Raw genomic sequence first — 26,178 nt, forward strand, 5'->3', positions numbered from 1 at the left:
ATATTCCTAGGAGTGGGATTACTGGGTCAAATGGGAGTTCCATTTTCAGTTTTTTGAGGAAACTCCATACTGTTCTCCACAGTGGCTGCACCAGTCTGCATTCCCACCAGCAGTGCACGAGGGTTCCTTTTTCTCCACATCCTCGCCAACACTTGTCGTTTGTTGATTTGTTGATGATAGCCATTCTGACAGGTGTGAGATGGTATCGCATTGTTGTTTTGATTTGCATCTCTCGGATAATTAGTGACTTTGAGCATGTTTTCATGTGTCTCTTGGCCTTCCTTCTGTCTTCTTTCGAAAAGATTCTATTTAGGTCCGTTGCCCATTTTTTTATTGGATCCTTTATCTTCCTTTTATTAAGTTGTATAAGCTGCCTGTAGATGTTGGAAATTAAACCTTTATCAGTGATACCATTTGCAAATATGTTCTCCCATACAGTGGGGTTTCTTGTTGTTTTGTTGATGGTTTCTTTTGCTGTGCAAAAGCTTTTTATTTTGATGTAGTCCCATTTGTTTATTTTCTGTTTGGCTTCCATTGCCCTAGGGGCAGTATCACTGAAAAAGTTCTTTTGGCATATGTCTGAGATTTTGCTGCCTGTGGATTCCTCTAGTATTTTTATGGTTTCCCGTCTTATATTTAAGTCCTGTACCCATTTTGAGTTTATTTTTGTGTATGGTGTAAGTTGGTGATCTAGTTTCATTTTTTTGCATGTATCTGTCCAATTTTCCCAACACCATTTATTAAAGAGACTGTCTTGACTCCATTGTATGCTCATGCCTCCTTTGTCAAATATTAAATGCGCATATTGGTTTGGGTCGATATCTGGATTCTCTATTCTGTTCCATTGATCTATATGTCTGTTCTTGTGCCAGTACCAGGCTGTTTTGATGACAGTGGCTTTGTAATACAGCTTGAAATCTGGTATTGAGATCCCTCCTACTTTATTCTTCTTTCTCAGGATTGCTGTGGCTATTCGGGGTCTTTTTTTATTCCAGATGAATTTTTGGAGAGTTCTTTCTAGGTCTGTGAAATACGCCGTTGGTATTTTAATGGGGAGTGCATTGAATCTATAGATTGCTTTGGGTAGTATGGACATTTTAATGATGTTGATTCTACCAATCCATGAACATGGTATGTTCTTCCATCTGTTTACATCTTCCTCTATCTCTTTTTTCAGTGTCCTGTAGTTTTCCACATATAGGTCTTTTACCTCCTTGGTTAGGTTTATTCCTAAGTATCTTAATTTTTTTGGTGCGATGGAAAATGGGATTGCTTTTTTAGTCTCTCTTTCTGTAAGTTCATTGTTGGTGTATAGAAATGCCAAAGATTTCTTGGTGTTAATTTTGTATCCTGCTACATTGCCGAATTCATTTATTAAGTCTGTTAGTTTTTTGATGGAGTCTTTCGGGTTTTTTATGTACAATATCATGTCATCTGCAAATAAGGACAGCTTTACTTCTTCTTTTCCAATTTGGATGCCTTTTATTTCTTCTTCTTGTCTAATTGCAGTGGCTAATACTTCCAGTACTATGTCAAACAGGAGTGGTGAGAGTGGGCATCCCTGTCTTGTTCCTGTTCTTAGGGTAAATGGTTTTAGTTTTTGCCCATTGAGTATGATGTTAGCTGTGGGTTTATCATATATAGCTTTTATTATGTTGAGGTATGATCCTTCTATTCCCACCTTGTTGAGAGTTTTTATCAAGAAAGGGTGTTGGATTTTGTCAAATGCTTTTTCTGCATCAATTGATATGACTATGTGATTTTTATCTCTCAATTTGTTTATGTGATGTATCACATTTATTGATTTACGGATATTGAACCATCCTTGCATTCCTGGGATAAACCCTACTTGGTCATGGTGTATGATCTTTCTGATGTACTGCTGGATCCTATTTGCTAGAATTTTATTGAGGATTTTGGCATCTACATTCATGAGGGATATTGGCCTGTAATTCTCCTTCATTGTGTTGTCTTTATCTGGTTTTGGTATTAGGGTGATGCTGGCTTCATAGAAGGAGCTTGGAAGTGTTCCTTCCTCTTGAATTTTTTGGAATAGTCTGAGGAGGATAGGTTTTAGTTCTTCCTTGAATGTTTGGTAGAACTCTCCTGTGAAGCCGTCTGGCCCCGGGCTTTTGTTTGCCGGAAGCTCTTTGATGACTGCTTCAATTTCTTCCATAGTTACTGGCATGTTGAGCTGTTTAGATTCTTCCTGATTGAGTTTTGGAAGGTTATATTTTTCTAGGAATATGTCCATTTCCTCCAGGTTGTCCAGTTTGTTGGAATAGAGTTGTTCGTAGTATTTTTTAACAATCCTTTGTATTTCGGTGGGATCTGTTGTTATTTCACCTCTTTCATTTCTGATCTTGTTTATTTGGGTCCTCTCTCTTTGCTTCTTGGTGAGCCTGGCTAGAGGTTCATCAATCTTGTTTATCCTTTCAAAGAACCAGCTCTTGGTTTTGTTGATCTTTTGTATTGTTTCTTTGGTCTCTATGTCGTTTATCTGTGCTCTGATCTTTATTATTTCCTTCCTTATGCTTACACTGGGCTTTTCTTGTTGCTCTTTTTCTAACACTTTGAGTTGTTGGGTTAGGTAATTTATTACCCCTGTTTCTTGTTTTTTGCAGTAGGCTTGTAGAGCTATGAACTTCCCTCTCAAGACTGCTTTCGCTGTGTCCCATAGATTTTGGATTGTAGTGTTTTCATTGTCATTTGTTGTCATGATGTTTTTTATTTCTTCTTTGATCTCTCTGGTAACCCAGTCATGGTTTAATAGCATCCTGATAAGTCTCCATGTGTTTGATTTCTTTGGGTTGTTTTTATTGTAGTTGATTTCCAGTTTTATGCCACTGTGGTCTGAGAAGATGCTTGATATGATTTCTATCTTCTTGAATTTGAAGAGACTTTGCCTATGTCCCAGCATATGGTCTATCTTTGAAAATGACCCATGTGCACTTGAGAAGAATGTATATTCTGTGGCTTTGGGGTGAAATGTTCTGAAGATGTCAATTAATTCCATCTGGTCTAGTGAGTCATTTAGGATTGATGTTTCTTTGCTGATTTTTTGTTTAGAGGATTTGTCCAATGGTGATAGTGGGGTATTAAAGTCTCCTACTATGATTGTATTGCTGTCAATCTCTCCCTTGATATCCTCCAGGAGTTTTTTTATGTATTTGGGTGCTCCTGTATTGGGTGCATATATGTTTACCAGAGTTATTTCTTCTTGTTGGATTGCTCCCTTTAGTATTATGAAATGGCCTTCCTTATCTCTTGTTATCTCCTTCAGTTTGAGATCTAATTTGTCAGAAATAAGTATTGCTACCCCAGCTTTTTTTCCGTTCCATTTGCCTGGAAAACCTTTTTCCATCCCTTCACCCTCAGTCTGTGTGCGTCTTTTTTTCTGAGGTGGGTTTCTTGTAGACAGCAGATATATGGGTCGTGTTTTCTTATCCAATCCGTTACCCTATGTCTTTTGATTGGGGCATTTAATCCATTTACATTTAAAGTTATTATTGATAGGTACTTATTTGTCGCCATTCCTATTCTTTACCCCTGTGTTACTTCTTCGCTTCCTGTTTCTTTCTTTTTTTTTTTTTTTTTTTACAGCAGACCCTTTAGCATTTCTTGCATTGCTCGTTTGGTGGTAATAAATTCCCTTAGTCCTTTTTTGTCTGTGAAGCTCCTGATTTCACCTTCAATTTTGATTGACAGCCTTGCTGGGTACAGTATTCTTGGATTCAGACCCTTCCTTTGCATGACTTTGTATATTTCATTCCATTCCCTTCTGGCCTGATGAGTTTCTGTTGAGAAATCAGTTGCTAGTCTGATGGGGGTTCCTTTGTATGTAACTTTCTGTCTCTCTCTTGCTGCTTTTAAGATTCTTACTTTGTCGTTGGTGTTTGCCAATTTAATTATAATGTGCCTTGGCGTCGGTCTTTTGGTGTTCATTTTGCTTGGGACTCTGTGAGCTTCTTGGATTTGTGTGGGTTTTTTCTTCCCTATATCAGGGAAATTTTCTGTCATTATTTCTTCAAAGAGGTTTTCTATTCCTTGCTCAGCTTCCTTTCCTTCTGGAACCCCTATTATGCGGATGTTGTTTTGTTTCGTGTTGTCCCAAAGTTCCCTTAGACTCTCCTCCTGCCTTTTAATTTTTTTTTCTAGAAGTTGCTCTACTTGGGTATTTTTTCCCATCTTGTCTTCTAGCTCACTGATGCGGTGCTCTGCTTCTTCTAGTCTACTCTTGATGCTTTCTATTGAGTTCTTTACAGCAGCGATGTCATTTTTCATTTCTTCTTGGTTCTTCTTCATTTCCTCTTGGTTCTTGCTCATATTGTCGAATTTGTCTTCCATTCTTTTCAGCCACCTTATGACCATTTCTCTGAATTCTTTTTCTGGAAGGTTGCTTGCCTCCATTTCGTTTACTTCCTTTTCTGGTGATGCCTGCTTTTCTTTCATATGCGGGCTGCTTCTTTGTCTCCCCATGGTCTCTCTTCTCTGGGTGTCTGGTTATGTAGTTCTCTCTCTCCTTATCCCAGGCGAAATCTGACCTTTCCGTGGTGGAGTGTAGAGCTCCTCTGAACCCGTGTGTTTGCGCCAATTGGGGAGCGTTGTTCTGGGGCTCGCAGCTGTTCCGTGGGTGCCGCAGTTGTGGATTCTCAGGCTTCCGATAAGCTCCACTTTCCGGATCAAGATGGCGCAGACTCCGCGTCCAACCCCGCAGCTCCGGGAGGGGACCCAGCCTCAGTTGGTGCTGCCAGGTCAGGGGAACCCCGTTTAGCAGTCCCCCACCTCCTTCTGGAATTCAGCTGTCTCCCAAGCAGCCAACAAACACTCCTTGTGCGACCCTCAGCTGTTCTTTCTTTCTGCTCCGGGACAAGGCTCGGAACACGTCTGTCTATTCCGCCACCATTATTCCTTCTCCCCGATGAACCACAGTTTTTAAATTAATTCACTTATTTGCTGATGGGCACTTAGGCTGAGCACTTAAGATTCTTTGTCCTGAACGTTTGCCATCGTAATTATGACGTGTCTCGGTGTGGGTCTTTTCGGGTTCATCTTATTTGGGACTCTCTGTGCTTGTGTGACTTTTTTCTTCTCCATATCAGGGAAGATTCCTGACATTATTTCCTTAAATAGGTTTTCTAACCCTGTTTCTCTTCCTGTCATTCTGTTGCCCCTATTATTCATATGTTGCTTCATTTCATGTTGTCCCAAAGCTCCCTTAGGCTCTCCTCCTGTCTTTTAATTTTTTTCTCCAATTGTAGTTCAGTTTGGGTGTGTTTTGCTTCCCTGTCTTCTAATTTGCGAATTCGGTCCTCCGCTTCTCCTAGTCTACTGTTGAAACTTTCCATGGTGATTTTATTGTAGCTATTTCACTCTTTATTTTCTCTTGATTCTTACGTAAGTTGTTGATTTTTTCATCCATCCGGTTTATGAACTGTATGACTCGTATACTGAATTCTTTTTCAGACATATTGCATGTCTCTATTTCACTTAGCTGCTTTTCTGGTGATTCCTCTTTTTTCTCTCCTTTGGGGGTTTTGTTGTCTATCCATTTTTGCTCTCACTGAAGGATCTAGGTGTCGAGTTGTGCAGGGGCTGCTCCTTGGGTAGCAGTGGCTCCTTTGGTGGCAGGTGCTCCTTGGGTGGTCATGGCAGTGGCTGCTCCTCAGTTGGCAGCAGCTCCTCTGGTGGGTGCTTTTCGCAGCAGTGATGGCTCCTCTGGCTGGTGGCGGCAGGCTGCTCATGTAGCTGCTGCTCCTGGACGTAGGCAGGCTGCATGCAGATGCTGTTTCTCGGATGGGGGTGGGCTGCTCATGAGGCTGCTGCTCCACAGACGGGGGCGGCTGCTCACAGGGCTGCTGCTCCTTGGATGGAGGTGGGCTGATCATGAGGCTGCTGCTCCTCGGACAGGGGCAGGTTGCTCGCAGGGCTTCTGCTCCTCAGGTGGGAATGGGCTGCTTACATGGCTGCCACTCGCATGGTATCAGTGCCCTGGGACAAAGTGTTGGGCCGGTCAGAGTGGAGCGTGCTTCAGAACTCACAGGAGCCAGTGCCCAGGGTGGCTGGAGTCTTGGTTACCATGGTACTGCAGCTGAGTCAGCAGGTCCCTGGCAGAGGTGGCTGTCGAGTCACAGATGTTATCTGATGGCACCTTGGGTGGAGGTGAGGCTGGGCTTCCAGTCACTGCAGCTCTCCCCTTCGGAAAGGCAAGGCCTCTGAGGAAGAGCTGGCCTCTCTGGGACTGTTTGCAGTGGTAGCAGCAGCTCCCTAGTTACACGAGCCCAGTTAGCCTGCCCCCAAATGTCCTGCAGTATCTAACTGTGCCTCAGTCACACACACACACCTCCCACACTCTTTTGTTCCTTTACTCACTCATGCTCTCTCCCTTACTGCCGCCTTCTTACTGCCTTTGTAGTTGGTCTGGAGTATTAGTGACCCTTTGTGGATGGAGTCTTCTCTCCAGGTGTCTGATTATGTGGCTCACTCTATAGTACACTGGCCGGACAGGATAAAATTCACCTCGAAAAGACACGACACAATGGAAAAAAAACACACGAATATACTCACAACACCAATAACCACAATATAAGTGACCACCAGAAAAAAGAGAATTAGAGGAGAGAAAAGAGAGCACAAATGCTATTGAAGAGAGAAAAATTGGTATGAGAGAAAATAAAAAGAAGACAAAGTAAGAAAAAGGAAAAAAAATATATATGGGAAGAAAATACCAGAGGTAAACCTAAACAGGTAAACCAAAACAAACACCAAATACCCAGTAAAGAAGGTGGGTCAGAATCTTATATACAGAAAGTAACGTTAAGAATTGGATGAATATGGCAGGGGGTGGGGGGACCTCAATTTAGTATAGAGGAAGTAGAAAGGGGATGAATGGTTAAGAAGAAAGTGAAGAAAATAATAATAATAATAATAATAAATTTACAAAAAAATTGATTTAAAATGGGATAAAAAGACAAAAATAAAATAAAAAATAAATTAGAATGATAGAACAATAATGGGAAAAGAAATAGAAAATAAAGAATCAAATGAAAAAGGGAAAATATAGAAAAAAGAGATAACAAAGTAATAATAAAATTAAAAAAGAAAAGAAAAAGTGAAGTGTTGTTCCTTTGGCTGGTTTAAGATCCCACTCTTCCATACTGTCTGCAATTTCTCAGTTTCCTGTTGCTGGGGCTGAAGGCCTCTCTTTAGGCCAGTCCCTGTGGACTCTCAGGGACTATTCAGATTTTTTTTTTTATCCTTTGTACCATTCTGGGTGTATTCTGGGTGTGGCTGTATTGGTTGCCTGGAGACTGCAGGGAGGGGCTATCTTTTCAGGAGAAAATGGCTGCCCAGGTCCTGTGCGTCCGGTATGACTCAGTGCCAGACTTGTGGCCACCTCTCTCATGGACCCTCTCCTCTCCCCAGACTCCACAAGTCTGCACCTCCTCCTGCACCTCAGCCTCAGGTGAGGGTCCGTATCCGAAAGGTCCTATGAACTAGGTTCAGGGAAGAAAAGCAAAGAGCACAGAGAGGGGAAGAGCTGGGCCCCTGCGAGTCCCTCTCCTCCAGGCACAGCTCGGTCTGGGCAGCCGTCCAGAATGCCCCGTCTGGGCTCATTCTTTCGTGACTGTGGACTCTGATCTAGAATCCCCTTCCACCAGCAGACCTGCGGATGTCCTTTCCACAGTCAGACGCTGTGCTTGTCCCAAGAGACACAGCCTCAATACCGCATGGTTTCCCTTTGACCCTCTGGGCTCTGAGGTCCCATAGTTCTCTCAAGCCCAGGTTCCTGGTTGTACTGTTCTCCAGGCGTCCTCTGCCCATCCCAGCTTCTGATTGTCTCACCAGCTGTGTCCACTTCGCCAGTTCGGGGTGGATGTTTTTCAATGTAGCTGTTTGTTCTATCTGCTCCGGGACAAGGCTTGGTACATGTCTGTTTATTCTGCCGACATTTTGCCGCCTCTGACACATACTTCATTTACTTAAGTGGGTACGTGATAGTTAATGGTCAACAATTAAGATGATAACTATAACAATGAAGGTTACTATTATCTTGAAAAAAAGATTAATTATATTATCCATTCAAGAAAAACCTTTTCTGCTTAAAAATGTTTTATTTTCAACATCTAGTCTCTTGAAATATTCTTTCTTATATTATTAAACAGTGTAACCATTTTATTTTGTAACCTGAGCTCAAAATACAGTGTCTGATCCTAGTGGGTCTTTCTGCCATTTGTCTGTTACTTTGTATCTCTTGCTTGTGTGGGATTGCACCCTTGTTTGAGTTTGCGTTTTGGCCCCATGTTTCTCTGTTCTATTGGAATCCTCTGAGTCCAAGTTGAACACAGCCTTACAAAAAGGACTTGCTGCTGCCAGGTGCCCTGGGGCCCCATCAACGCCAGCCCATTTTAAATAGTTTCTGAAACCACACCTGTAATGTAGGTAGTTCAATCCAACGCTCAGGTAAGGGAAAGGTTTTATTTTTAAATTCTAATGCACGTCAACAGGTAATTTTTCCTCTGCTGTAAACAGATACTTATTAGCCTATCCTTCCCTGGGAGGAAACTTTATTCTAAGTTTCCACTTAGGAAAACCTATCAATCTCAGCACCAAGGCTTCCTCCTCTGCTCTTCTTATGGTCATTAAGAGTCCAAGATGGGCACATGCTTCAGAATGGTCACAGCTTCAGCTTCCAGGTACTACCATGATTTTCTTCTCATTTTCTACATTTGATTCCTTCAACTTTATGTTCTTGCAAACACACTGATATATTTAAAAATGTTAGTAATATTTCTTTTGGCATTTATAGGTGTTTTGTAGGGGGTAGGTTTCCCCCATATCTAGCTTGCCATAATTTAAAGTCTCATTATCAAAAGCATGTAGACAGAATAATTTGGGGGGAAAAAGGAATGAAGGTAAGAAAGATAGTTTCTTATAGTAAGTAAGTCATCTCTTAATCCTTGGCTTTGGAGGAAAAGTAATGTACCTGATTAAGTAGGTACACTGTTTCTATTAGAACAGACACAATACTGCAAGGGATTTTCATGGGTGAATAAAATTAACATACAGAACCAAGCCCATTCCTTTTGCTCAGTTCACCATAGATTCTGATTGAATCCACCATGGACTTCAGGGATGAGACTTACACTGCGCATGCAGGGGTATGCTATTTTGGGAAGGTTTTCTAAAGTGATGATACCTAGAACATGACCTTTGTTCAGCAGAATATATTAAAGGGTTGTTGAATATACAAAGGTAGGAAAATCCTGGTTTGGAATAATGGACTAGTCACCTGGTCACCTATACTGCTGTACATAATAATGAATAGTAGTTAGGCACTGGAGATAGATTAAAAAGAAAAGTCTCAGAGAGAAAAAAGGAGGCCTCAGAAGATGACAAGATTGATTAAAGCACCTCCCACCACATGAGTGCAGACTATATAACCTTCTTAAAAAACTCAACCAGATAGGTTTATGGGGATATAGATCATATGCCATACAATTCACAAATTCCAAAGGTACAATTTAATGGTTTATATATATTTGTGCAACCATCTCTATAATCAATGAGAAATTTTCATCACCCCACCAACTCCTCCCAAAAACAACCCATGAACAAAGAGTCATCAGATTAATTCCTGGTGAAGCCACATGTCTGGGTTGAGGGCTTGATCCCCAGTAGGCAGCTGATCTATGTATCTCTATCATTGATGCTTCTATCTCTGTATCACTGTCTCTTCTTCTCTTTCTAAAAATCAATAAAAACATTTACAAATAATAAAGAAATAATATCATATTTCACATATTAAATATATACAATTATATTTATCAAAAAAGAGTTTTGTCCATTTTTCAACCTCATATCTTTATTTTAAATGCAAGGTTTTTGTTTTTTTTTGGTATGTATTATGAAAGTAAATTGATTCTTTCCAGCCAGGTAATAATAGCTGTACAAACATTACATATTTCAAATATTGTAATAGACATTGTACATTTACCCACAGAAAGGCTGCCCAGGGTAACTATGTATTTATGTATCTATCTGCCTGCCTGCCTGTCTGTCTAGCCACATGTGCATTTGACTGGATTTACAGCATTTTAATATTAGCTGTGGTTACTTGAGTCAGTGAGATTTTTTTCACAGTCTCTGAACAATTTTTTAAAAGGCGTGGACTTGGTGTGTGGCTTCTGGCTAATAGTGTTTGAATATGTCACTGCACAACTGAGAATCCCTGTTAGAACCTGGTAGGAATTTCCCTTCTCAGGAAGGGTATGTTTCCTCTCTCAGTGTGGCTCCACCTCCGGAATTCCTGGTTCACATGCAGGGTGGAGCTCTAAAGCTTTTAAAGGCCTCTCTCTTACAGGCTTTATGCAGGCTCTCAGCTCCTGGAGAGTTTCAATGGGGACTGCCCTTTGCTCCTTCAAATTGTCCTAGTGTGCACTGTCCTCTTGGCACTGCTGCTGGACAGCACTACCTGCTTTCTGTCAGTTAGATTTCCAGAGCAATAGCAGGAACGTAAATCAACACTAGGTTCTCTAGGTCTATGAAGAAGGAATAATAATTAAATCCTTTATGAAGACGAAGAGGGAGAGGGAGAAGACTGTACTGTAAATAGTACAAGAATTTGATAACTATCAAATTCCTGTAATATTCAATATGATATTATACAATAAAATGTTAAACTTTCAGGTCAGAGAGAAGCATCAGGAATGGTGCTGGGATGATAAACTATTCATTATGTTGTTCACTCGTGTGTTTAAAAATTTTTATTGTATGATTTACTACATGCCAGGAGCCCTTCTAGGTGGCTGAGTCCATTATATACAAAATAGGTAATGTTCCTGCCCACTTGTATACTAGTGGGAGAGACAAACTATAAACTCTGGTGATAAAAGGTAGTGATAAAATACTGTGAAGTGTAATAATAAGGTTGGCCACTAGAGGGAACCCATTGTTTTCTTCATTTCTTTACCAATCAACTCTAAGAGAGACACTGTGAGCATGACACACTGTTAATTAAATAGTTTTTTTGGGGCCAGGTGATAGGCACTGTCTCTCTTTCTGTCTCTCCCTCCCAAATGGGATTTCTTTTTTCCACTAATTGACTGATAAGGGAAATATGGTTAAGACATACTAAGGAGCCATCTGAGATATCTGGGGTAGAGGGATTAGATCAACGCTTTCCTGAATCAGAAATCCTCTCCCCTCAATTTCTTGGGCATTTAGTTTTCTGTACTATTTAATCTCTGTCTTCAACACTAGACCATGAACTCCTTAAGAGAGGGACTATAACTATATTCCCATTCCTTGGCAGAATATGTGATAGATACTCAACCAATATTTTTTGAATGAATGATCCCTGTAGCCTAAGCAATGTCTGCTTTTCATGAAGCCTCATCTAACTCCCTAGGGACTCTGTTTTGAACATAGTTTTGGGGAAAAAACTCTAAGTTTTCCTGTCTTGTGTTCTATGAAATCCTCTCTGTCAAAGAACCCACAGTGAGTGGGAAGGGTAGGATGTGCTTGTGTGTGTGTGTGTGTGTGTGTGTGTGTGTGTGTGTGTGTATGTGTGTAGTAGGTATAGTATGTGGCACTGAGTTCTGAGCCATGTTTTTTCCTTTCTGTTTTGATAAAAGCCTAACACACAATGGATATATATATATATATATATATATATATATATTTATCTTTATTGTTGATAATATTACAGCTATCCCTCTTTTTCCCCATTGACCCCCCCATACCCTCCTGCCCCCCACAGTTGACATATTTTTAGTGCTAAACAAATCTTAACAAATAATAGGCACATGCTTTTGTCAGAGATAACTCTAAAAATAAGGGTCTTGAACCTTCTTCTCTACAATGAGTAAAAGGAACATTGTAAAAACTACAAGGGAGTTGGAATCTAAGGAAATTCATACATCATGATCGATCCCATAATCTCTTGGTCTTAGAATGTTTTTCAGCATAGAAGATCATGTTCATGTTTAGTTATATTTCTACATAAGTATTCCATTTTAAAAAACAGCTATTGTAAGTGGTATTGTTTTTTAATTTTTGGTTTCCAATAGTTCATTGCTTTTATCTAAAAATACAGTTGAAAGTGGATTTTTGTGTATTGACCTTGAATCTTACAACCTTGTTAAACTCACGTATTTGTGCCAAGAGTTTTTTTTGTTGTTGTTTTTGGCTCTTTTGTTGTAGATTCCCTGGGATTTATCTATGTGGATAATCAAAGTGTGTGAGAATAAAGGCAGTTTTATCCTTTCCTTTCCTTTCCTTTCCTTTCCTTTCCTTTCCTTTCCTTTCCTTTCCTTTCCTTTCCTTCCCTTTCCTTTCCTTTCCTTTCCTTTCCTTTCCTTTCCTTTCCTTTCCTTTCCTTTCCTTTCTTTTCCTTTCCTTCTTTCTTTCTTCCTTCTTTCCTCATTTCCTCCCTTTCTCCCTCCCTCCTTTCCTTTCCTTCCTTCCTTCCTTCCTTCCTTCCTTCCTTCCTTCCTTCCTTCCTTCCTTCCTTCCTTCCCTTCTTCCTTCTTTCTTTCTTTCCTTCATTCTTTTGCCATATTGTAGGAAGCCTTCATTATGCTGTTTAACTGGAGAGGAGAGACTGCACATTCTTGCTTTATTCCTGTGTTAGGGACAAAGCATTCCGTTTATTATCAGTAAGTATGTTAGGTGAAGGGTTTTTTGTAGATTTCTTTTATCAGCTTAAAGAGGATCACATTTTCTCAAGTTGTGACGTTTTTCAAGTTTCTAAAACTGCTTGAGTTATGCCTTAGATAGAGTGACCAGGGAATCTCTTTTCCTTAGGTCATTAGCTTATGATACATTTCTTCTTCCTTCTTGCCATGTTATTCTTGAGATTCTCTATTTCTCTCTGAAGTTGTCTGCTCTCATTTTGGAATCCTTCCTTTAGTAACAAGGCCTGTTCCTAAAAAGGGACAAATAAAGAGTAAATAAAGTACAGCAGTAAGCAAATCTCAACTTCTAGCTAGTTTCCACGTTCTTAGTATTTAATTTCTTCTTGAAATTTTCTCTACCATAAATATTCATTAAAAGGGGCCCACTGCACGACATCCAAGCACAGGTGTGGTTGGTTCCTAGGCCTGGCAGGCGATCCAAGTGCAAGGATCTGGTGTGGAAGGGCAGGTCCCAGCTGACCTCTGGGTCCTGGGCAGCACCTGGACCCCCACATAACCCCTCCTTCTGAGTCATCGGGCCCCGACGGGCTACCTCAGTGCCATTGGTCACCAACTGCAGGGTGATTAGTGGCGTGATCGGGCCCCGCTTGCACTCGACTTGGCCTGGCGCTGCCTGCCCACTTACCCGGTCCACCATCCTGCCGTAGTCCCACTCTCATTGGGGCCCATCGGGCCAGGAGTGCCTCCACTGCCACCCGCTGCCAGTTCTGGGTCACCGACACCTGCCATGTTCCGCACTGCCCCATGGTGGTCAGTGCACAACATAGCGAGCAGTCGAGCTACTGGTCAAACTCCCAGTCGAGGGGACAATTTGCATATCAGGCTTTTATTATATAGGATACTTTCACTTGGACATACTAGCTCCATGATTGCTTATCTTGAGCCTCCTTTAGCTAAGAGAGATTTTGGCTTATACCTTTTAATATATTGATAAACTTAAATTATAAGTCTCATTAATTCTATATAACCTATGTGGGCAATCTTAATTATGTTTCTTTTCAAATCTTATAGTCTCTTATACACACACACACACACACACACACATACACACACATACACACACACACACATATATAATCAGACTTTTATATACATACACATGACAGAAATAAAAATTCTCAAAATCAAAGGAAGTGCCTGAATCTTAGATCAGGGAATTTGATTTAAGCCTCCATAGCTTGGTGGCAAGAGTAGCAGGATATAAGTAAGGACATCAAGGCCCCTAACTGTCCACACTGGATTTCTGCAGAAAACTCACTATACAAACCAGGAGTAGGGCATAGCAAACAGGCAGGAGTGGCAGACACAGTGTGAGAGGCAAGGAGTCTTTCTGCTTATAAAGGTTCTCTTAGAACTGAAGTCATACCAGGTGTGACAGTAAAACAGTGATTGTGGATTCTTCTGAGTTTGAAGGTGGTTCAGATATCTTACCGATCTGTGTGACCCTGTAAAAGCTCATCTTTTCTGAACCTCTGTTTCTTCTCCTAAGGTATAGGTACACAACAATCCTTGCTTCATATAATATTAAGCAAGAGATATAGATAAGACATATTTACAATGCCTGAAATATAATAGCTACCACTGATTGAAGAATCCTATATAATAAAAGGGTAATATGCAAATTTTCCCCTTGGAAGTTCGACTGCTCACCATGATGTGCGATGAGCACCAGTGGAAGGCCCCAGCCGCAAGCTAGCAGCTGGGGGAGGGAAGGCTCCAGCTAGCAGCTGGCAACCAGGGAAAGTTTGTTGCTGGCAGCCAGAAGGAAGGCCCTGATTGGCCCTGATCGCTGGCCAGGCCTAGGGAACCTACCAGTGCACAAAATTTTGTGCACGGGGCCTCTTGTCTATATATGTAAAAGCCTAAATGACCGTTCGACTGTTCGACTGGTAGCTATTATGCGCACTGACCATCAGAGGGCAGCTGCTCAATGCACAGGCATGGAAACATGGAGCAGACTGATGAATCTCAGAGGGAAGAGGGGATGGGGGAGGGTGAGAAGAGATTAACCAAAGATCTTATATGCATACTAGAGGCCCGGTACATGGATTTGTGCACTGGTGGGGTGCCTTGGCCTTGTCTGTTGGGATTGGGCAGAAATCAGCACTCTGACATTCCCCGAGGGGTCCCAAATTGTGAGATGGTGCAGATCAGGCCAAGGGACTGAACCATTGAATGAATCCATGCACTGGACCTGTAGTGTACTGATAAAGGACTGGATGTGAGATAAAGGATAATAAAAATTTTTTAATAACCAGACATAGGCAAGCTCCAAATCAGGCAGACAGACAGGGATTGAAAGGTATAAGTGGGCAAGCAAGATCCTTTTGTGTTTCCTGTACTAACAGACAGACAAACAGGTCAGGGAGAGTGGACAGAAAACAGAAAAAGAGAAACCTCAAGGTGATGCCATTAAATACCTGAAGTTTAAGAGCCAGAGCCCTCTCTTGCTCTGCCTTTAATTGGGCCCTCTCCTGCTCCATCTTCTCAGTCAATTGTTTCACATGTTCCTGATAACTCTTTTCTTTCTCCTCCATCATCTGCTGATTCTTCTTTTGCATTTCCTCCAGCATTTTTGCTGCAGCCTCTGCAGATTCAGCTTTCACACGTTGCACTGCCAGGAGGAAAGGAAGAAGACAAATTCATGTGGGTGACCACCTTGCTTTTTCTTCTTTATGAACTTACTTGTCATTGTTGCTGCTGACTGCATTTGCCCCATGAGACTGACTTTGGCTAGTAATAGGCATCTTTGCTCATCTGGCTCTCCTTTAAGGACCCCAGATTCTCCAAGCCAAATTATTTAAACTTTTAAAAGCTGTTGAGGCTATCTAGTCTCCTAACTTGCTCCTCACCTTCGATCTCCTTTTCCTTTTCTGAGAGGTTCTGGTCTGTTTGTAAAATTGCATCAGTCACAGACTCCTTGGACCTCAGGTATGTCTGAAGAACTTCTTCACTCTAGGACCCAGAGAAAATGGCATAGTGATAGGAAATCGCTGGAAGCACTTATTCCTATTTGCCCACCATCTTTTCCTGTAGGAATCACTTCTCTTGGCCCTAGTCCTTGTGCTGGTCAAGGTGCCCCTGTCACAGTGTGGGCACATGCTCCAGGTTGGCCAAGCCTGGTACCCGATGAAGCAGAATCCTTTGTAAGAGATTGATATAAATATAGATTGAGAGTCTCTGTTCTCTGAGTGAGGGCTCTACTTTTGAGACTGTTGGTGCTGTGGTGCCATATGGGGTGAGGAATGAAGCCATCATGGAGAGAGCAGATCCCAGGAAAGGAGATGGTGGGAGATTGGGAGGAAGGGAAGTGTGGGAGCCAAAGAGAGACAGATAAATGCTGGTTACCTGTATTCCCTTTCTGGGTTCCTGAAGATACTTTTTCTTCAGCTCGTGCATAGTCTGCATTAAGAGACGATATCCTCCTGGTTTAGAATAAACCCCCTGCTTTATATCTTCTTCTAAAAAGTGGAAGATATCCTTAAGTAAAGCTGAGCAGCGATCTGATGATGCTTTCATATTCTCTTTACAAAAGTCATCTCGCCTTTTTTCTAGCTGGGCCTTTAATGTGAAAATAGGAAGTAGAAAGAGTACAGAGAAAATGTTAGCTTGACCTCAGGATTTTTGGAATGGTTTCTCAAAAGCCAGTCTGTGACCCTGTAAAAACTTACAGGCACCTCAGCAGGACCACATCCTTCCTCCTGATCCTGTCTGCCTACTGAAGTCCCTTTGTCCTTGGAGGTGAAGTTCATGGCAGAGATTGCTATCTTTATGTTAGCATTTATGCTACCCATCGGCCGGTCATAGTGGGCCATGGCCTTTGGCACTGCAGCCAAGTTCTGTATCTGGGCCAAGGCCAGGACTGCGTTCTCCATGCAGGGCAGGTCCCCACTGCTGATGGCATTGACATAGGTCAGGACTAGGTTCTCTAGTCCTACAAATACACCTTTAGAAAGAAACTTCTGCTTTTCAAATTGGACCAGTGATTGCATATGGAAGAAATGTGACTCAATGTAAGCCTGCTCACGATAACTAATACTACATCTTTCTTTGCTTTTGGCTATAATATTAAATTGTCTGATAACAGCAAGCATGTAACTTGATGAGAATCTCTGATGATTACCTGCATGCATTTATCTAAATTATGAGAAAGAGTATTAGTTTATGCATGAAAGGAAAAATAATGTTCAAACTTTAAGTCAATCAAAATAAAATTGGTTCTTCTTACTATTATAATAACAAATAGTGGTTTTTGTCGTTTTGAAGTCTAGTAAGAATTCATTCTCTTGTGATAAATACCCATTTTATTTTCTAGTAGTACTTTGCTTTCTGAGACCCTAATCTATATAAACATAAGAAAAAAATTACCGCTAATTCCCTTTGAAATAAATGGTCTACATCCTTGAAGGAATTCTTGATGAAGACTTCAATGGCCTCTTTCTCACTGGCCATGTGCAGGTCCAGGAGCTCTTGGAGGGTTTCTGTGGGCAGTTCAACCTTCTCACCCATCTGCTGGTCATAGTGGGCAACGGCCTTTTGCACTGCAGCCGAGTTCTCTATCTGGGCCAAGGCCAGGACTGCGTTCTCCATGCAGGGCAGGTCCCCACTGCTGATGGCATTGACATAGGTCAGCACCAGACTCTCCAGCCCTACAATAGAGACCAAAAGATAACATTTGTTGTAGGTGGGGTGAGGAAACAGTCCATCCTCTAAAAATCTGGTGATATCTCTCAACACTCATTTGGCTCACAGCATCTGTTCTCAGCATCCCCTAGAACAGTGGTTGGCAAACTGCGGTTTGCAAGTCACATGCGGCTCTTTGGCCCCTGGAGTGTGGCTCTTCCACAAAATACCACGTACCCTAATTAAGTTAATAACAATGTACCCACCTATATAGTTTAAGTTTAAAAAATTTGGCTCTCAAAAGAAATTTCAATCGTTGTACTGTTGATATTTGGCTCTGTTGACTAATGAGTTTGCTGACCACTGACCTAGAAGTTTGCTAGAAATGCAGACTCTCAGCCTTTGCTCCAGATCAACTGAATTAAATCCTCCTCTGGTGAGATCTTGGGTGATATGGATACATATCAAAGGGTGAGAACCTCTGTTTTACGCACCATAGACCTGTGTTTATTGAGTGCATGTGCTTTACCCCTAAGCACCATTAGGACAGGAACTGTACCTCTCATTCATGTCTCTACCATCAGTTCTGGTCCATGGTAATTATTTATAAAACCAATATTTGTGAAACAATTAAAAAGAAGTCCTCTACCCTGGCCTGGTGGCTCAGTTGGTTGGAGCATTGTCCCAGGCACCAAAAAGTTGTGGGTTTGATTCCTGGTCAGGGAACACACCTAGGTTGTGGGTTCAATCCCCAGTTGGGGCGCATGCAGGCGGCAACTGATTAATGTTTCTCTCTCACATCGATGTTTCTCTCTCTCTCTTAAATTCATGGGAAAGCATTCTTGGGTGAGGATTAAAAAACTAAAAATAAATTTAAAAAGGAGTCCTCCATTTTATTTATTCCGGAAGAACACTGTCCAAGAGAACTTTCTGTGATGATGGTCCTGTGCTATATGTGCTGCCCAATATTGCAGCCCCTAGCCATGTAATCAGAATTGTTAATTTTCTTTAATTCTAATTATTCTACATGTAAGTTTAGTTATACGTAGCTGCTACACTTGTCTAGTAGCTATTATATGGAATAGTACAGGTCCAGGTTATTAGGGCAATTTTAAGCAATAGAGCTTTTTTATTTGTCCTTTTCTATCTATTCTCACCCACAAAATCTGTCTAATAAAATCTATTAGAAATGTTGTGTCATCCAGAATGTACCACAGTAATAGTAGTAGATTTGCATTTTTCAAGTCTGAAACTAGGTGGATGCTATTCTACCTTCCTTTAGTCTTAACAGTGAGAGTAATGACTAGGAAGTGGACTCACGGGGTCCATTGACCTGGATCCCTCCTGAAAGAGTTTTGACTTTGGAATTGGTAAAGATGTAGGAACAGAAGTCAGCAGCTTGTTGCACGAATTCGGGGTCCAGCTCATCATCATGCATTGTCTCAAGTTGGCCTAGCTTCTTCCGATGAGTGGGCCGATCAAAGATAAAGCATTTCTTCTTTGGGAAGAACTTTCGGATACAAAGTCGGGGCAGGTTAAAGTTTTCATCTTTAGGACTGGTACCTGGAGAAAGATAAAAAAGGGCTTTGTTTAATATAGGGGTTTGGAAACATTTTCTGTAAATGGTCAAATGGTAAATATATTAGGCTTTGTAGGTCAGGTGGTTTCTTTTCCAAGTATTCAATTCTGCTTTTATAGCATGAAAGCAGCCATGGACAATCTACATAGTATTCACCCAGTAAAACCTATTTGTAAGATAGCTGGCAGGCTGCATTGACCATCATTTGCCTGTGGGCTATAGTTTGCCAACCCCTGGCCTAGTGCATTGTTATGCTTAATCTATTTTCTTTAAATAAATGCCCATTCCACTCAATATTCTTTGGCTAATTACAGCATCACAAGCCCTAAGCAGGGAGATAAAAATCAATCTGATCACAGTGCAGGGAAAGGTGAAAGAAAATTGTTCTTAGAACAGGGGAGAAGATAATTCAAAATCAAATCTATGAACTTAGATATTAAACAAGTATTAATTCTTAGAACTAGACAGCTGAGAAGAAGTAGAAAACTATACATGTAATAACACTAAATAGAAACATAAAAGATGATGGTTCTAATGGCTGTGGTTCCCAATAATCAGTTCTCAGTCCCCGTTACCTTGCTTGAGTTTGAGTGAAATCTGCAGGTACTGGTCTGCTGAGATGGGTTGCCCATCTACTTCCAATTCTAGGGAAAAATCCCTCAGCGTCCACACAAAATCTGGAAAGAAGCTCACAAAGTCAGCTGAGTCCTCAACCTCATTTGCATCAGGTGAAGATTTTGCCCTTATTTTATCTGTCAGCTCTGTCACATAGCTGAGTAGCAAACTAAGGAAAAATGGTCTAAAGGAACAGCGCCCCTCATTCCACATTAGTCCCACATATTCCAAACCTTTGTTTTGGCTTTGTTTCTAACACAAGTGTTAATTCTTCCTGCCCTTGAATTCTTTTTTATACTTTCTCTTTTTGTGCTTGATTCACCAGGATTCACATTCTGGGAGCTGGTTTTTAAGTAGAGGCCTCCCCTCTGATTTTGATGCTATTCTGGACCACAAAAAGGATACTGCAGTTGGTCCATGGCCTGCTGGTTTATGGTCCCCATGCTATTGTACACAAAGGTGCTGCTCAGCAGTATTGCCAGGGCAAAGATCCAGGAGTCATTTTGGTTGTCACCCTGGAAATCAGAACACATTTGGGCCAGGATTATGCTTTATTCTCATGGCACTTTCCAGATCAGCAGTAGTAAACAGATGCTCATTTAGTCCAGTGATTTTTTTTTAGGTTAATGACTTATAAGAGGAAAACAAATCCAAATGAAAATGGTTGTTAGTAGGACTTGGACTTTGAAAAGTCTTCTGATTAGTATTTTTGGTGACTCGTATTCTCACTAGGTCCTCTTATGACCATTGGCAGATAATTGCAAAACAAATAGTCCAGATTGGTGGGCACTCTAAAGCCTTAAATGTAATTTAATTTTCTCTGTGTTTTTACAGCAAAATTGACTTATGTAAGAGTAATGATACTTATAGCTATTTTATCTAGTCATTATTATTCACCTAACACTTTCCATTCTTATTAAATAGTCAAAACAATACTATGAGGCAAATATAGACCTTTTGCATCGGTTTTACAGATCAAAAAGCTGAGGTTAAAAGAAGTGAAATAATTTGCTAAGGCCAATGTGTTTATGACCATTAAATTTAAACAACAATTTAGGATTTCTGAACATTAATCCTTAACTAAAGTTTTCTGTAGGATAGGACTCATGACTGATTTTGTTTGTAGTACCTTTATGCATCTGCGTTAACTGGCTTAGCTTATAGCCTCTTGGTAATAATTAAAATACTACCTAATGACCACTATGCTATTCTAGGATTCTGCTTTATATTTTCTTGATCCCTGATTGCAAAACTTGGTCAACAGCATGTAAACAGAAATGAGAAAAACATGTGTGGTTTAGTTCAAGCTCTTATTTGAATAAAAATTAAATAGTGTAGAAAATACCCAGAAGTGAGGGGATTGTCCTTAAATTGAATCTTCAATACTTACCTTCTCTACGTCTCCCAGCCCCTCAGTGTCAAGCAGAACGAGGGTGTGGTTTGGCTTCTCAGGGTGAGGCACACACCACATCCAGATTCCTTTGGTGTGAGACTGAACCGTGGAGCCCAGAGAGAAGCCTCAGGGGGGAAAGGGGAAGATATAGGGAGTGGAGTTTTAATAGCAGATATGCCTTAAAATGGTGATAAATGTTAATATAATCAAGGTAAGGAGAGAGAAAACAAAACTAGAACCAGAAACCTGGCTGGCATTGGTTCAGTGGTCGAGTGTTGACCTATGAACCAGGTGGTCATGGTTGATTGCTGGTCAGGGCACATGCCCTAATTATTGGCTCCATCCGCAGTTGGGGGGTGTGCCGGAGGCAGCCGATCAATGATTCTCTCTCATCATTGATGTTTCTATCTATCTCTTTCCCCCTCCCTTTCTCTCTGAAATCAATAAAAACATATTTAAAAAACAACTACAACCAGTATTAATTTACAGAGAAACAGAGAAATTCAAATATCCAATACCCCAAAACATTCAACACATTTTTATTATAAAAACAATTAACTAGTTAGGACCAGAAGAAAACTAACTCAACATAATAAAGGCCATATATATTAAAAACCTTCAGTGAACATCTCACTCAATGGAAAGCTTTCCTTCTACAACAACTAACCAAAATAGTCCAAAGACATACATGTAAGAGCTAAAGCTATAAAATTCCCAGAAGAAAACAGAGGGGGAAAGCTTCATGATATTGAATTTGGCAATGATTTGTTGGATATGACACCAAAAGCATAAACAACAAAAGAAAAATAGATAAGTTGGACTTCAAAATTAAAGCTTTTGTGGATCAAAGGATACTATCAATAGAGTTTAACAGGTATGCTATGTAATAGAGGAAACTATTTCTTAGTTAAGGGATGAATATCCAGAATAATAAAGAAGTCCTACAATGCAACCCCAGGAAACAAACAACCCAATTAAAAGATGAGCAAAGGAGTTATTTGAACAGTATTTCCTTAAAGAAAATATACAAATAACCAATGAATACATAAAAAATGATTAATATCACTAGTCATTAGAGAAATACAAATCAAAACCACAATGAGATACTATTTGACTACCAAAAACCAAAACAAAACAAAAACAAAAAAACAGGTGGTGAGAATGTGGAAAAATTAGAATCCTGTGCGTTTCTGGGAGAATTGTAAAATGCTACATTTGCTGTGGAAAATGATATGGTGGTTCTTTAAAAAATTAAATATAGAATTCTAGGAAAAGAATAAAAATTTATACTTTTAAAAGGGAAATTAAGGCAAAGTGTGAAGAGACAGTGAGTTGACTCTTTCAGATCATAGTAAAAATAAGAGCATAACTATAGATTAAAAGTTAGCTTTCAATATTCCTCCGCATCTGTAACTTGCTTTTCCTGTAACACCTTACTCAAAGCTGGGAGTGTGGGTGGACAGAAGGGATCTGGCAGAGCTTAGCTGGTGCCTCTCACCTTTTTTCTGCCCAGCCAGCTTGTTCATCAGGTAGGATTTGCCTGTGCGGTAGAGACCTACAATGGCCACCACCACAACAGGCTGTGTAATGGCAGACAGGATCTTCAAAGCTTCTGGGTTAACCACTAGTTGCTTGTTAGTGTTCTCAATGAGGCACACTGGGCCTGGCATCTGGATGTCTGAGGCCATGTCCAGGGTGTCACCTTATCTGCAAGCAAGGAGATGGGATGGATTAGAACTTCCATTCTAAGTAGACCAAGAACTTTCACCAGGTTATTTTGCATTCAGAAAGTGGAGTCATAAAATTCCCCAACATGGCAAAAAGTTTTGTGTCCACAGTAAGATAGATAAGGGGAAGATCTATAGTATTTTAGAACGTGACAGAAGTTCAATTGAAATAGTTCATTAAAAAGAGATTGGAGACCGGCCAGTGTGTCAAAGTGGTTGAGCATCGACCCATGAACCAGGAGGTTATGGTTCGATTCTCGGTCAGGGCACATGCTCAGGTTGCAGGCTTGATCCCCAACAGGATCCATGCAGGAGGCAGCTGATCAGTGATTCTTATCATTGATGTTTCTCTCTCTCTCTCTCTCTCTCTCTCTCTCTCTCTCTCTCTCTCTCTGTCTCTCTCTCTCTCTCTCCCCCCTTTTCTCTAAAATCAATAAAAATACATTTAAAAAATTGGTATGACAAGAATATCAACATTTAACCACTTTCATGAACAAAATCTTTAATTTACCATAGAAAAATTTCTTTTTAGATTCTCATTAAAATTTCTAGATGAAAGCCCAGCTGGTGTGGCTCAGTAGTTGAGCATCAGCCCACGAACCAGGAAGTCACAGCTCAATTCCTGGTCAGGGCATATGCTCGGGTTATGGGCTTGATTCCCAGTAGGTGGTATACAGGAGGCAGCTGATCGATGTTTCTCTCTCATCACTGATGTTTTCATCTCTCTTTCCCTCTCCTGTCATCTCCCTAAAATCAATAAAAATATATTAAAACATTTTTTAGACTAGACAGTAAATGTAAAATAGAATAGGATTTGGGGGGTAGTTTACATCCTGGCTATATGTAAGAATTTCAATATTTATTCATTAATTCTACTATGAATAAAGGCTTTTGTGAATATATGTTTCATCATTTGATGTATGCTTTTTAGACAATTTTCACAGATTTGTTGTTGTCAATCCTCACCTGAGGATATTTTTTCCATTAATTTTTAAAGAGGGTGGAAGGGAGGGGGAGAGACAGAGAGAGAGAGAAATATCAATGTGAGAGAGACACATTGATTGGTTGCCTCCAGCATATGCCCTCACCAAAACCTTTCAGTCTATGGACCTATGCTTTAACCACTGAGCAAAACTGGGCAGGGTATATTTCACAGGTTTGAAATGTGTGTGTTTTCTACTAGTTGTGCTTATTTTGCAAAAGTGAGGGTTCACAGAACTATTTACACTGCTATTCTGAAAGTGGAACCAATATAACTTACATTTGCAAATTTTATAAACATTTATGACTGTATGAAAAGCATGACTAGGGACCTGCCCAAAGCCTTGATATGGGCTTGTGCAAGCAAGGGTCCCTATACTTCAACTTCATTAGCTTCACAAAAAAATTAGCCTCAACTAAATGGGTATAAGACTGCACAACTGCAAATACTGAATGTTGCCAAAAACCATGTTTGTGTATACATGTGTGTGGTGTAAGGGGACAAAAGACTATGAAATGTGGATTAAAAGATCAGAAGAGCTAAGGAGATGGTTGTTGCATGAAAATATACACCTCTAGGTTTTCTGTTTTATTCTGTTTTTCCATTTGGTTGAGGATAAGGAGAAGCAGGAAGAAGACAGGAGGGGAGAAAAATGGGAAGAGAGAGGGAGAGGAAGAAGTGAAAGGAGAGAGAGAGAGGGCTGTCAGACAAGTAGGTGATGAGTAAAGTTCATGCCAAGCCAAGGAATTCAGAGGCAGTTTCCAGAAAGCAAGAACAAACCTGCTTGAGAGCACAGAGAGGTCAGGTAAACAAAATGTTGGCTTTAGCAATGCAAGTTCTTTAAAAAGAAAACTTTTCAGTAAAGTAGTGGGGCCAAATTCTACTTGTAAGGGGTAAGAAAGAAGTTGGCCCTAAGAAATTGGATCTAGTGAACCAGGGCTATTTTTCATTTTATTTTATTTAAAAATTGTTATTTTTCAATTATAGTTCACAATTAATATTATGAGTTTCAGCGTACTACATAGTAGTTAGACATTTGTATACCTTAAAAGTGATTCCTTTTATGGGTCTAATACCTACCTGGCAGCATACAAAGTTATTACAGTATTATTGACTAGATTCTGTTTGCAGGAGTTTACCTCCCTGTGACTGTTTTGTAACTGCCAATTTGCACTTTTTAATCCCTTCTCCTTTTTCACCCAGCCCCCATCCAGCAACCAGAACATGGGTTACTTCTAAAGGAAGTAATCTAATCCACTTTGAAATAAAGCTCATCTGTATGACTAAAATTTATGGTGTTTTTGTGAATCTTCATCTTTCACTCTGAGTTTCAGGTTTTTCTTTCTTCTTTTTTAACAGTGTCAGGTGGCTGTTTATGCTGCATCTCGTTTTCTATGCTTCTTTCTCATGAAAATAACATAGCTGTAGCCCTTTCAGTGTGTCAGCTGCAGTCAGATCAGATTGAGCAAGTGCCATCAAAGACAATGGTAGTTTAACTGTATCTGCAGCCAACACAACCTTGGCAAAGAGAAAGACAATCGTAATGCATTTCAAACTCTGAGCTTAGCCCCATGTCTGCTGCTGCCTAATTCCTCCAGGCACCGTAGTGACACAGGGATGCGCTGCCACCTGATATCGCCGGGATTGCACCTCAATGCCTGTCCCACATGGGCTATGCTGCAACCTATCTTCATGCTCATGTTCTTTGGAAAATGAACTGACCCTTATAAATCCCTCCCACCGTGCCCCAACCTTATCCTGGACTCCATTTCTCAGAGTACAGGTCCTTTAGAGGTGGAGAGAAAGCTGCTTTGATGAGAAAATAAAGTTCTTACCTGTTTTTTCTCCTCAGTGTAAGTTGGAGTGGTTTGTTACTTCTCTGCCTTTCACTGGATGGTTCGACTTTTATTTCACCTCTCTGATGTGATGTGACTTTCTGGAATTCATAAAACACTTTAATTAGAAGTGAAGGGTTTAAGCCATGTGAAACCGAAAGCACTGGGTACAAAGCAGTGACTCAACAACCATAAAAGGAATTTCTGAGAGCTCTGTAAATGGGAGGCTTCCTGGATTTTACAGGATTTCTTAACTTTGTAGTTCAGTTTGCCAAAAGCTCCATTGCTGGTTCCTGTTGGGTGTGGTCGACAAGATGTGGCTCCCTGTTCCCTCTTTCAAGCAGGGAAAGGTATGTCACTGGGAGAGACAAGCCACCAGTATTTCTCATCACCTCCAACACTGAGTTGCAGAGACTAAATTCCTGGGGGCTGGGGCTCCCAACTTGCACCCAGCCCCACTCACAGAGTGAAGGCTCTAGCTGATGCATAGCAGGCTGAGATTGCCTGGCCTGATCACCCTCCCTCTGGCTCACTTGCAGGAAGGAGTTTCCAAGCTGGGAGAGGCAAGTGGGGAAGACCAGAGGCTACCACCCCTGCCCAGGGGAGGAGCAGTGGCTCAGAGATATTTGTCCGGGGAGAGAGGCAGTGCATAGTCACTGAGATCTCTGAAGTTCTCCCCCAAAGAACTGACTTTATTTGAAACAGTGTGGGGACTTGAAGAAACTT

At 40.8% G+C, this 26,178-nt stretch overlaps 2 protein-coding genes across 2 annotated transcripts in view; one reads left to right on the forward strand and one right to left on the reverse strand.

The window, feature by feature from the left end:
• LOC308242857 (guanylate-binding protein 6-like) overlaps window positions 1–26,178 on the forward strand; it is a 187,536-nt gene that overhangs the window by 45,433 nt on the left and 115,925 nt on the right. The gene's annotated exons all lie outside the window — the stretch shown is intronic.
• Window positions 12,043–25,636, reverse strand: LOC308242863 (guanylate-binding protein 1-like). Its single transcript, XM_080657562.1, has 11 exons — window positions 25,453–25,636; window positions 22,407–22,615; window positions 20,906–21,033; window positions 19,921–20,030; window positions 19,476–19,672; window positions 18,642–18,884; window positions 17,067–17,347; window positions 16,047–16,259; window positions 15,551–15,653; window positions 15,119–15,312; window positions 12,043–12,928 (listed from the first exon to the last, which is right to left on the reverse strand). Exons 2-11 carry the CDS (start codon window positions 22,594–22,596, stop codon window positions 12,812–12,814), a joined length of 1,776 nt encoding a protein of 591 aa, XP_080513688.1. The 5' UTR covers window positions 22,597–22,615; window positions 25,453–25,636; the 3' UTR covers window positions 12,043–12,811.

The sequence above is a fragment of the Plecotus auritus genome (genome assembly GCF_963455305.1).
Source record: "Plecotus auritus genome assembly, chromosome: 2".
NCBI classification, from domain to species: Eukaryota; Metazoa; Chordata; class Mammalia; order Chiroptera; family Vespertilionidae; genus Plecotus; species Plecotus auritus.

What these genes read in the sequence shown, in the direction of transcription:
- LOC308242863 (XM_080657562.1), bottom strand. Translation starts at nt 22,596, where the DNA reads ATGGCCTCAGACATCCAGATGCCAGGCCCAGTGTGCCTCATTGAGAAC. An exon ending in AAAGGAAAAGGAGATCGAAG is followed by an intron (nt 15,313 to 15,550) that starts GTGAGGAGCAAG and finishes TCCTCCTGGCAG; the next exon opens with TGCAACGTGTGAAAGCTGAA. An exon ending in CTCTGGCTCTTAAACTTCAG is followed by an intron (nt 12,929 to 15,118) that starts GTATTTAATGGC and finishes GTCCCTTTTTAG; the next exon opens with GAACAGGCCTTGTTACTAAA.